Raw genomic sequence first — 13,153 nt, forward strand, 5'->3', positions numbered from 1 at the left:
GGCAAGAGAGAAAAGCAGAAATAAGCTAAGACACAGAAAAGCTGAAAGTGAACAATGGAGACAGAGCAGAAACACACACACACACACCCACCCTCCCACCTCCCCGCCCCCCACCCCAGAGATACAGAGACATACAAAAATCGAGAGTGGGTGGGAAGAAAATAGACCAGAAAGAAGAGAAATAGAGACAGGGAAACAAAGACACACACACAGAGAATGGTGGTAGGAGGTGAGGTGGAGCGTGAGCCACTGGTGAAGGATTAGAGGAAGAAAGACAGGGATAAAGGAGGCAGAGAGCGAAACTTACAGGCCTGAGGAAGGCCAGGATACAGAAACTCAGAAGACGGGAGAAAAGGAATAGGGGAGAGAGAGAGGAAAGTTTATATAATAGAGCCTAGAAGCATGAATAAGTGAAAATTCATTCTTAAAATTTAAATTAGATGTAGAATCTTGCACTAAAATCAGTGTCTTAAAACTGAAAGAAAAAGTGACAATGAAGTTGCTCAGTTATGCCCGACTCTTTGTGATGCCATGGATGGTAGCCTGCACCAAGCTCCTCCATCCATGGGATTTTCAAGGCAAGAGTACTTAAAGAGTCTTAAAACTGAACAAGGACTTTAAAAACCATCTCCTGTGATATTTCTTGCCTTTTGAATCCTTGTATCCTTCAAACAGTCCTGCTATTCCTCCATTGCTTCTGAAATGTTAGAAATTCCTGATCCCTCCTTTGGGAGACTCTGGCTTCTGCTTCCCAGTGAATAGCATTCCCTCTTGGCTGGTTTCAGGATAAAAACCACATGAAGAAATGCAGAGGTGATCAGAAACGGACAAATAGGGAGAGGATGTTACAGGAGACTCCTCTAGGGAAGCATCTGAGGTGTAATAAGTTAGTCTGAGTAAAGATGAGCTAGCCAGTGCTTTTCCACTCTGGCTGTACCCTGGTATACCTGGGAACTTAAAGGATGCTAAAGCCCCTGCCCCTGTTCCTAGAGATTCTTATTCCTTTAGCCTAGGGTGTGGCCTGAGCATTAGTATTTTTCTTAAAGCTCCCAGGTGATTCTAAGGTACAGCCAAGATTGAGAACTACTGAAATATGCAAAGCAGGGTCAGGTCTCAAAAATCAGTTCTCTTCTTCGATCATTTGATGTTGGCCACAGGATGCATCATCCACCTTTCTTATTTTAAAATTGAAGTTAACTTTTTGTAAAGTTAACACAAAAATTAACACAAAATAACTCACAGAATTTAGCCAGTGTCTTGGGATAGAGCAAAAGCACAAATAAATTAATTTTGTACTTAGTCGCTCAGTTGTGTCCAACTCTTTGAGACCCCTGACTATAGCCCGCCAGGCTCCTTTGTCCATGGGGATTTTCCAGACAAGAATGCTGGGGTGGGTTGTCATGTCCTCCTCCAGGGGATCTTCCCAACCCAGGTCTCCCGCATTGCAGGCGGATTCTTTACTGTCTGAGCCACCAGGGAAGCCCAAATTAGTTTTGGATACCTTAAATTTAAACAAAGCAGATCATTTCTTAGGATGCAAACAGAAACTTTTATTGGAAATATTTGTTTGGCGTCTAAGCTTGCTTTAGAAATAGGACATGTTTGACTTGTTGTATCTAATACAATATCTCAAGTACAACACTTTTTTCTTTTAAACTTTTTATTTTGTAGTGAGGTTTAGCTGATCAGTATTATGATAGTTTCAGGTGAACTGTGAAGTGATTAAGCCATACATATACATGCATCCTTTGTACCCCAAGCTCCCCTCCCATCCAGACTGCCACATAACATTGAGCAGATATTTTTTGATGAGTGGAGCTTGGCAAGGGTTTATCATCAAAAAGAATGACTTTTTTCTAACACATTGACAAAAGGAGCACTTCCTGGGATGGGATCAGGGCTCATTCATTTATTAGTCATCATGAGGGGTGCTAAGGTGAACAAAGGCCCTGTTCCGTTTCAGGGCAGGCTGAGGACAGCCCTCTGTCTGGTTGCAAGTCTGCAAGTTGCTTCCCCCGCCCTCACTCTTTCTCTGGAGACACTCAATCACTCACTCACTCACGCACTTCAGTTCAGTTCAGTTCAGTTCAGTCACTCAGTCGTGTTCAACTCTTTGCGATCCCATGAATTACAGCACGCCAGGCCTCCCTGTCCATCACCAACTTCCGGAGTTCACCCAGACTCACGTCCATCGAGTCGGTGATGCCATCCAGCCATCTCATCCTGGGTCGTCCCCTTCTCCTCCTGCCCCAAATCCCTCCCAAAATCAGAGTCTTTTCCAATGAGTCAACTCTTTGCATCAGGTGGCCAAAGTACTGGAGTTTCAGCTTTAGCATCATTCCTTCCAAAGAACACCCAGGACTGATCTCCTTTAGAATGGACTGGTTGGATCTCCTTGCAGTCCTTGGGACTCTCAAGAGTCTTCTCCAACACCACAGTTCAAAAGCATCAATTCTTCGGCGCTCAGCTTTCTTCACAGTCCAACTCTCACATCCATTCATGACTACAGGAAAAACCATAGCCTTGACTAGATGGACCTTTGTTGGCAAAGTAATGTCTCTGCTTTTGAATATGCTCTCTACGTTGGTCATAACTTTCCTTCCCAGGAGTAAGCATCTTTTAATTTCATGGCTACAATCACCATCTCCAGTGATTTTGGAGCCCCCAAAAATAAAATCTGACACTGTTTCCACTGTTTCCCCATCTATTTCCCATGAAGTGATAGGACCAGATGCCATGATCTTCGTTTTCTGAATGTTGAGCTTTAAGCCAACTTTTTCACTCTCCTCTTTCACATTCATCAACAGGCTTTTTAGTTCCTCTTCACTTTCTGCCATAAGGGTGGTGTCATCTGCATATCTGAGGTTATTGATATTTCTCCCAGCAATCTTGATTCTAGCCTGTGCTTCTTCCGGCCCAGTGTTTCTCATGATGTACTCTGCATATAAGTTAAATAAGCAGGGTGACAATATACAGCCTTGATGTACTCCTTTTCCTATTTGGAACCAGTCTGTTGTTCCATGTCCAGTTCTAACTGTTGCTTCCTGACCTGCATATAGGGTTCTCAAGAGGCAGGTCTGGTATACCAGGTGGTCTGGTATTCCCATCTCTTTCAGAATTTTCCACAGTTTATTGTGATCCACATAGTCAAAGGCTTTGGCATAGTCAATAAAGCAGAAATAGATGTTTTTCTGGAACTCTCTTGCTTTTTCCATGATCCAGCAGATGTTGGCAATTTGATCTCTGGTTCCTCTGCCTTTTCTAAAACCAGCTTAAACATCTGGAATTTCACAGTTCACGTATTGCTGAAGCCTGGCTTGGAGAATTATGAGCATTACTTTACTAGCTAGAAGGACTGATTCATCCCAAGGATGACAAAACATGCTCTATCAGACCCACCTCCCATATTTGGAAAAGAATATTCAAAATATTAATATGTGCTTATGGATCGAGTTGCCGTCTTCATGTATGACTGGGGAAAAGGGCAACATTCATTAAATTCATGTTAAAAACTGATAATCAAGCACTGTTCCAGATTGTAATAAGCATAGAAGGAGCAAACAATTTTTTAAATATATAATTGATTTACTATACTAGTTTTAAATGTATAACTAGTGACTCAAGATTATTATAGATTATAGATTAGGTTATAGATTATTATAGGTTATCTAGATTATAATCTATTTATCTAGATTATATAAAGCTATTATAAAAGACTGACTTTATTCCCTGTGTTGTACAATATATTCTTTAGCTTACTTACTTTAATCATAGCAGTTTGTACTGCATAATCCCCTGCCTTTATATTGCTACTGTCCCTTCCATCTCCCCACTGGTAACCACTACTTTGTTCTCTAGATCTGTGAGTCTGTTTCTGTTTTGTCATATTCATTCATTTGTTTTATTTTTTAGATTCCACATATAAGTGATAACATATAGTACTTGTCTTCCTCTGTTAGATTTATTTCACTAAGCAATGTCCTCCAAGTCCATCCATGTTGCTACATGGCAGTATTTCATTCTTTCTTATAGCTCAGTAATATTCCATTGTATTCAATATCTTCTTAATCCGATCATCTCTTGATGGGTACTTGGGTTGTTCCCATATCTTGGCTACTGTAAGTAATGGTCCATGAACATTGGGGTGCCTATATCTTTTTGAATTACTGTTTTTGCTTTTTTCCGGATATGTATCCAGGAGTGGAATTGTTGGATCAATTTTTAGGTTTTTGAGAAGCCTCCATACTGTTTTCCATAGCACCTGCACCAATTTACATTCCCACTAACAGTATTTGAGAGTTCCCTTTTCTCTACATCCTCTCCAACATTTGTTATTTGTGGTCTTTTTGATGATAAGCATTCTGACAGGTGTGACATGATACCTCATTGTGGTTTCAATTTGCATTTCTCTAATAATTAGTGATGCTAGGCATCTTTTCAGTGTGTATTAGCTATCCGTATGTCTACTCAGGAAAAATGTCTATTCAAGTCTTCTGACCATTTTTTGATTGGATTGTTGTTTTAAATACAGAGTTGTATGAGCTGTTTATAGATGGATATTAGCCTCTTACTGGTCCTACAATTTGTAAATAATTTCTCCCATTTCAGTAGGTTGTCTTTTTGTTTTGTTCATCATTTCCTTTTCTGTGCAAAAGCTTTTAAACTTAATTAGATCCCATTTGTTTAGTTTTGTTTTGCTTTTGTTTCCTTTGCCTTGGGAGAAGAATCCAAAAAAAATTTGTTATGATTTATATCAAAGAATGTTCTGCCTATATTTTCTTCTAGGAGTTTTATGGTTTCTAGTCTCACGTGAGTGAGTGAAGTCGCTCAGTCATGTCCGACTCTTTGCGACCCCATGGACTGTAGCATACCAGGCTCCTCTGTCCATGGGATTTTCCAGGCAAGGGTACTGGAGTGGGTTGCCATTTCCTTCTCCAGAGGATCTTCCTGGCCCAGGGATCGAACCTGGGGTCTCCCACCTTGCAGGCAGACACTTTACCATCTGAGCCACCAGGGAAGCCTTTTATTTAGTTTTAAATCCATTTTGAGTTTATCTTTGTGTATGGTGTTAGGAAGTGTTCTGATTTCCTTCTTTTACATGTAGCTGTCCAGTTTTCCCAGCACCACTTATTGAAGAGACTATCTTTTCCCTGTTGTTTATTCTTATCTCCTGTGCTGTGCTTAGTTGCTCAGTCAGCTCCTCTGTCCATGGGGATTCTCCAAGCAAGAATACTGGAGGGGGTTGCCATGTCCTCCTCCAGGGGATCTTCCCAACCCAGGTCTCCCACATTGCCAGTGGATTATTTACCATCTGAGTCACAAGGGAAGCCCTTTTTGTCTCCTATATCATGAATTAATTGGCCATAAGTGAGTATGTTTATTTTGGGGCTGTCTATTCTGTTCCATTGATCTTGCATCTGTTTTGCTGTATCAGTCCTATACTGTTTTGATTACTGTAGCTTTGTAATATTGTCTGAAGTCAGGGACTGAGATAACTTCAGCTTTGTTCTTTTTTTCTCAATATTGTTTTGGCTGCTCAGGGTCTTTTGTTGTTCTATATACATTTTAAGATTATGTTTTCTAGTTCTGTTTTTAATATTTTGAAAGGTTTTTACATTAGATTGCTTTGGGTAATATGGACATTTTAATATTAATTCTTTCAATTCATGGCATGAGATATTTTTCCATTTATTTGTACCATCTTCAATTTCCTTCCACAGTGTTTTATAGTTTTCACAGTATAGGTCTTTCACCTCCTTGGTTAAGTTTATTCCTAGGTACTTTATTCTTTTTGATGATTTTAAGGAGATTGATCTTTGCTTTCTCTTTCACTATTAATGTATAGAAAAACAACAGATTTCGGTATATTAATCTTGTATCCTGCAACATTACTTAATTTATTTTTCAGTTCTAATAATTTTCTTTTACCCTTATGCCCTGTTCCTTTCTATTTATTATTATATCTACCATAGATTTTTCATTTGTGGTTACCATGGGGGTAATATGTGTTGACCTATAAAGTGTATCTACTTGTTTAAATCTGAGAGTCATTTAAATTCAAACACATTCTAAAATATTTATATATTCACTCGCCTCCTCCATGTTTTGTGCTTTTGCTGTCATATTGTACAGCTTTATGTTTATCCCTTAACTGTTTATTTAGTTATAGTTGATTAAACAATTTTTCTCTTTTAATCCTCATACTAGCTTATTTAAGTGATTGATCCACAGCCTATACTATATATTTGCCTTTACTAGTGGGATTTTCCCTTTCCTATAAATTCTTACTGCTTGGTATAGCCTTTTCTTTTCCACTTAAAGAAGACACTCTAATACTTCTTTTAGATTTGGCTAGTATTGATGAAATCTTAGGTTTTGCTTGTCAGAGAAGTTTCTATCTCTCCTTCAATTATGAATGATAGTATTGCTAGTATAGTATCCTACGTTGTAGGGTTTTTCCTTTCAGGACTTTATATATATAATTTCACTGCCTTCTGGCTTGCAAAATTTCAGCAGAAAAATCACCTGATACCCTTATGTAAGTTCCCTTGTATATGACTGTCTTTCTTTTGCTGCTTTTAGAATTCTCTCTTTATATTCAATTTTTTGCCATTACAATTATGATACCTCTATATCACCTCCTAGGGGCACATGTCCCAACCTGATTGCTTCTACTCCCTTCCTGCACAACTCCATGTGGATCTTTGCTTACAGCCTTGGTTGTCAAAGAATCTTCCTGCCAGTTTCCAGTTGGTTTTCAAAAAAATTTGCTCCACATGTAGATGTATTTTTTATATGTTCATGGAGGGAAGTAAGCTCAGTAACATACTACTCTGCAATCTTGTTGCCCTCCCCCAGAAGGTTACAGCTTTGAGGAAGAAGCACACAGTTAAAACTAAACATATATATATATCACAGATTGCTATTTCTGGCAATCTATAAAGCAATCTATAAATCTGGAAATCTATGGATATTCTGGCCTCTGAGATGAAAGAAAATGCTCCATAGTTCAGTTCAGTTCATTTCAGTTCACTCACTCAGTCGTGTCTGACTTTTTGCAACCCTATGAACCACAACACGCCAGGCCTCCCTGTCCATTGTAAACTCCCAGACTTTACCCAAACTCATGTCTGTTGAGTCAGTGATGTCATCCAACCATCTCATCCTCTGTCTCCTCTTGCCCTGAATCTTTCCCAGCATCAGGGTCATTTCAAAGGAGTCACCTCTTTGCATCAGGTGGCCAAAGTATTGGAGCTTCAGTTTCAACATGAGTCCTTCCAATGAACACCCAGGACTGATCTCCTTTAGGATGGACTGGTTGGATCTCCTTGCAGTCCAAGGGGCTCGCAAAGAGTCTTCTCCACACCACAGTTCAAAAGCATCAATTCTTTGGCACTCAACTTTCCTTATAGTCCAACTCTCAAATCCATACATGACTACTGGAAAAACCATAGCTTTGACTAGATGGACCTTTGCTGACAAAGTAATGTCTCTGCTTTTTAATATGCTCTCTAGGTTGGTCATAACTTTCCTTCCAAGGAGTAAGTGTCTTTTAATTTCATGGCTGCAACCACCATCTGCAGTGATTTTGGAGCCAAAAAAAATAAAGTCAGCCACTGTTTCCCCATCTATTTGCCATGAAGGGATGGGACCAGATGCCATGATCTTCGTTTTCTGAATGTTGAGCTTTAAGCCAACTTTTTCACTCTCCTCTTTTACTTTCATCAAGAGGCTTTTGAGTTCCTCTTCACTTTCTTCCATAAGGGTGGTGTCATCTGCATATCTGAGGTTACTGATATTTCTCCCATTCTAGCTTGTGCTTCTTCCAGCCCAGTGTTTCTCATGATGTACTTTGCACATAAGTTAAACAAGCAGGGTAACAATATACAGCCTTGACATACTCCTTTTCCTATTTGGATCCAGTCTGTTGTTCCATGTCCAGTTCTAACTGTTGCTTCCTGATCTGCATGCAGGTTTCTCAAGAGGCAGGTCAGGTGGTCTGGTATTCCCATCTCTTTCAGGATTTTCCACACTTTATTGTGATCCATACAGTCGAAGGCTTTGGCATAGTCAATAAAGCAGAAATAGATGTTTTTCGGGAACTCTCTTGCTTTTTCGATGATCCAGCAGATGTTGGCAATTTGATCTCTGGTTCCTCTGCCTTTTCTAAATCCAGCTGGAACATCCAGAAGTTCACAGTTCACGTATTGCTGAAGGCTGGCTTGGAGAATTTTGAGCATTACTTTACTAGTGTGTGAGATGAGTGCAATTGTGCAGTAGTTTGAGCATTCTTTGGCATTGCCTTTCTTTGGGATTGGAAGTAAAACTGACCTTTCCAGTCCTGTGGCCACTGCTGAGTTTTCCAAATTTGCTGGCATACTGAGTGCAGCACTTTCACAGCATCATCTTTTAGGATTTGAAATAGCTCCACTGGAATTCCATCACCTCCACTAGCTTTGTTCGTTGTGATGCTTTCTAAGCCCCACTTGACTTCCCATTCCAGGATGTCTGGCTGTAGGTGAGTGATCACACCATCATGATTATCTGGGTTATGAAGACCTTTTTTGTACAGTTCTTCCATGTATTTTTGCCACCTCTTCTTAATATCTTCTGCTTCTGTTAGGTCCATACCATTTCTGTCCTTTATTGAGCCCATCTTTGTATGAAATGTTCCCTTGGTGTCTCTAATTTTCTTGAAGTGATCTCTAGTCTTTCCCATTCTGTTTTCCTCTATTTCTTTGCACTGATCGCTGAGGAAGGCTTTCTTATCTCTCCTTGCTATTCTTTGGAACTCTGCATTCAAATGGATGTATCTTTCCTTTTCTCCTTTGCTTTTCACTTCTCTTCTTTTCACAGCTATTTGTAAGGCCTCCTCAGACAGCCATTTTGCTTTTTTCATTCCTTTTTCTTAGGGATGGTATTGATCCCTGTCTCCTGTACAGTGTCATGAACTTCCATCCATAGTTCATCAGGCACTCTATCTATCAGATCTAGTCCCTTAAATCTATTTCTCACTTCTACTGTATAATCATAAGGGGTTTGATTTAGATCATACCTGAATGGTCTAGTGGTTTTCCCTACTTTCTTCAATTTCAGTCTAAATTTGGCAAGAAAGAGTTCATGATCTAAGCCACAGTCTGCTCCTGGTCTTGTTTTTGCTGACTGTATAGAGCTTCTCCATCTTTGGCTGCAAAGAATATAATCAGTCTGATTTCAGTGTTGATCATCTGGTGATGTCCATGTGTAGAGTCTTCTCTTGTGTTGTTGGAAGAGGGTGTTTGCTATGACCAGTGCATTTTCTTGGCAAAACTCTATTAGCCTTTGCCCTGCTTCATTCTGTACTCAAGGCCAAATTTGCCTGTTACTCCAGGTGTTCTTGACTTCCTACTTTTGCATTCCAGTCCCCTATAATGTAAAGGACATCTTTTTTGTGTGTTAGTTCTCAAAGGTCCTGTAGGTCTTAACAGAACCCTTCAACTTCAGTTTCTTCAGTGTTACTGTTCAGGGCATAGACTTGGATTACCGTGATATTGAATGGTTTGCCTTGAAAACGGACAGAGATCATTCTGTTGTTTTAGAGATTGCATCCAAGTACTGCATTTTGGACTCTTTTGTTGACTATGATGGCTAATCCTTTTCTTCTAAGGGATTGCTGCCCACAGTAGTAGATATAAGGGTCATCTGAGTTTAATTCACCTATTTCATAGAGAGATGACTTTTAAAGTGAGCCTGAAGTTTGTTCAGGAGCCAGCTACATCCATTTACAACCTAGGTGGAGAGCTCATGTTAGGAAAGCACTTGGGATCATCAGGAAGTTGAAGGAAGCTTCTTGTAATTAAAGACCAGGGAGCAAGGCAAAGATGAGATTTCAAGGAGCTTGGGATTTGAGATCTTTTTTTTTTCAGAGTGGTTTTAAGTTCACAGAAAAATTGAGTTGAAAATACAGAAATTTCTCATATACACTCTGCTCCCACTCATGCATGTTGTTCAGTCATTCAACAGTATCCAACTGTTTAAGACCACATGGACTTCGCTTACCAGGCTTCCCTGTCCATCACCATTTCCCAGAGCTTGCTCAAACCTATCTCCATTGAGCCGATGATGCCATCCAACCATCTTGTTCTCTCTCATCCCCTTCTCCTCCCTTCAATCTTTCCCAGCATTGGAGTCTTTTTCAATGAGTAGGCTCTTCACATCAGGTGGTCAAACTATTGGAGCTTCAGCTTTAGCATCAGTCTTTCCAGTGCATATTCAGTGTTGATTTCCTTTAGGATTGACTAGTTTAAGCTCCTTGCCATCCAAAGGACTGTCAAGAGTCTTCTCCAACACCATGGTTTGAAAGCATCAATTCTTTGGCACTCAGCCTTCCTTATGGTCTAGCTCTCACATCCATACATGGCAACTGGAAAAACCATTACTTTGACTATATAGACCTTTGTCACACACACATGCATAGCCTCCCTTATTATTAACATCTCCCACCAGAATGGTATATTTGTTTATAGTTGATGAACCTACATGGACACATCTTATCATCCAAAGTCCATAGTTTACATTAGGTTTCACTCTTGGTATTATGCATTCTATGAGCTTGAATAAATATGTAATGACATGTATCTTCTCTGCCCTAAAATTCCTCTGTGGGATCTTGGTTTTGTTTTTTTTGTTTGTTTGTTTGTTTGCTAAATATGAGGCGTAGCCCCTGCAGGGCTGCAAATTTCAGGCAGGATGTCTTAATAATAGTCTTATCTCTTAGCTAATAGGAAGTTGCTATATAATACAGGGAGCTTATTCCAAGGCTCTGTGACAACCCAGAGGGGTAGGATGGAGGGGGCGCTTGGAGGGAGGCTCAAGAAGGAGGGAATATGTGTGCATTTCTGATTGATTCATGTTGTTGTATGGCCATAGCCAACACAACACTGTAATTATCCTCCAATAAAAAAATTTTTTAAATAGCTTTATCTCTACTTCTTGTCCCAAACAGGTAAAATGATAGAAGATTACTGGGGGGTATCAAGAAAGATTCTCGGAGATCTGAAATTCTTGGAAAGTCTCAAGACATATGACAAAGACAACATTCCTCCAGTGATCATGAAGAGGATCCGGGAAAGGTTTATCGATCACCCAGATTTCCAGCCTGCTGTAATTAAAAATGTATCATCTGCATGTGAGGGTCTGTGCAAGTGGGTGAGGGCCATGGAGGTGTATGATCGTGTGGCCAAAGTGGTGGCTCCCAAACGGGAGCGGCTGAAGGAAGCTGAGGGGAAGCTGGACACACAGATGCAGAAACTGAACCAAAAGCGAGCAGAGCTGAAGCTAGTGGAAGACCGCCTCCAGGCCCTGAACGATGACTTTGAAGAGATGAATACCAAGAAAAAGACATTGGAGGGAAACATTGAAATCTGTTCCCAAAAGCTGATCAGGGCAGAAAAACTGATTAGTGGTCTTGGAGGAGAGAAAGACAGATGGACAGAAGCCGCTCGGCAGCTGGGCATCCGTTATACTAATCTGACGGGGGATGTGTTGTTGTCCTCTGGGACTGTGGCTTACCTGGGGGCCTTTACTGTGGATTATCGGGCTGAGTGCCAGAAGCAGTGGTTGGCCCAATGTAAGGACAAGGTCATCCCTGGCTCCAGTGACTTCAGTCTTAGCAACACATTAGGAGATCCTGTAAAAATTCGTGCCTGGCAGATTGCTGGGCTTCCCATTGACTCCTTCTCCATTGACAATGGCATCATTGTATCCAATTCCAGACGCTGGGCCTTAATGATTGACCCTCAGGGGCAGGCCAATAAGTGGATCAAGAATATGGAGAAAGCAAATAAGCTGTCAGTCATCAAGTTCTCAGATACCAACTATGTGAGGACGCTAGAACACGCCCTGCAGTTTGGTGCCCCAGTCTTACTAGAAAATGTTGGGGAAGAGTTGGATGCCTTTATTGAACCCATCTTGCTCAAGTCTACATTCAAACAGCAAGGGGTTGAGTACATGAGGCTTGGTGAAAACATCATCGAATACTCCAGAGATTTTAAGTTATATATCACAACCCGTTTGAGGAACCCACATTACCTCCCTGAGGTGGCCGTGAAAGTCTGTCTCCTCAACTTTATGATCACTCCCTTGGGCCTCCAAGATCAACTCCTTGGCATCGTGGCTGCCAAGGAGAAGCCAGAACTTGAAGAGAAAAAGAACAAGTTGATTGTGGAAAGTGCCAAGAACAAGAAACAACTAAAGGAAATTGAAGATAAGATATTGGAGGTCCTTTCCCTTTCTGAGGGCAACATACTTGAGGATGAGACTGCCATCAAAATTTTGTCTTCTTCCAAAGTGCTGTCTGAAGAAATCTCTGAGAAACAGGAAATTGCTTCAGTGACAGAGACACAGATCGATGAGACCCGTATGGGCTACAAGCCAGTGGCTGTTCATTCTGCCACCATCTTCTTTTGTATCTCTGACCTGGCCCACATTGAACCTATGTACCAGTACTCCCTGACATGGTTCATAAACCTCTACATGCAGTCTCTGGCCCATAGCAAGAAGAGCGAGGAACTAGAGCTACGGATTGAGTACATCATTGATCATTTCACCCTCAGCATCTACAACAACGTCTGCCGCTCTCTGTTTGAGAAGGACAAGCTGCTTTTCTCCCTCCTCTTGACAATAGGAATCATGAAAGAGAAAAAGCAAATTAATGAGGAAATTTGGTACTTTCTTCTAACTGGAGGCGTTGCCCTGGACAACCCTTTCCCCAACCCAGTTTCTGAGTGGCTGTCTGAGAAGGCATGGGCAGAAGTGGTCCGTGCATCTGCATTGCCAAAACTGAAAGGCCTTATGGAACATTTGGAACAAAATGGTAATGAATGGAAGTTCATCTATGACTCAGCCTGGCCCCATGAGGAAACATTCCCTGGATCTTGGAAGTTTCTTCAAGATTTGGAGAGGATGGTGATCCTCCGATGTTTGCGGCCTGACAAAATGATTCCAGCCATTCGGGGGTTCATTGCTGAGCACATGGGAAATGTATACATTGAAGCCCCTACATTTGATCTCCAGGGGTCCTACAGTGATTCCAATTGCTGTGCACCATTGATATTCGTGTTGTCTCCAGGTGCAGACCCAATGGCAGGTAAGGGTAGAATGTTGTCTGAGGAAT

The 13,153-nt window shown here is 40.9% G+C and overlaps 1 protein-coding gene across 1 annotated transcript in view; it reads left to right on the forward strand.

Annotated features, from left to right (window-relative positions):
- The window catches only part of DNAH3 (dynein axonemal heavy chain 3), a 231,387-nt gene that overhangs the window by 189,093 nt on the left and 29,141 nt on the right, over positions 1-13,153 (forward strand). The window contains exon 52 of the mRNA XM_068967931.1: positions 10,985-13,126. Within this exon, the coding sequence (XP_068824032.1) occupies positions 10,985-13,126 (2,142 nt within the window). The remainder of the gene's footprint in view (positions 1-10,984; positions 13,127-13,153) is intronic.

This window comes from Capricornis sumatraensis, chromosome 3 (genome assembly GCF_032405125.1).
Source record: "Capricornis sumatraensis isolate serow.1 chromosome 3, serow.2, whole genome shotgun sequence".
Taxonomy (NCBI): domain Eukaryota; kingdom Metazoa; phylum Chordata; class Mammalia; order Artiodactyla; family Bovidae; genus Capricornis; species Capricornis sumatraensis.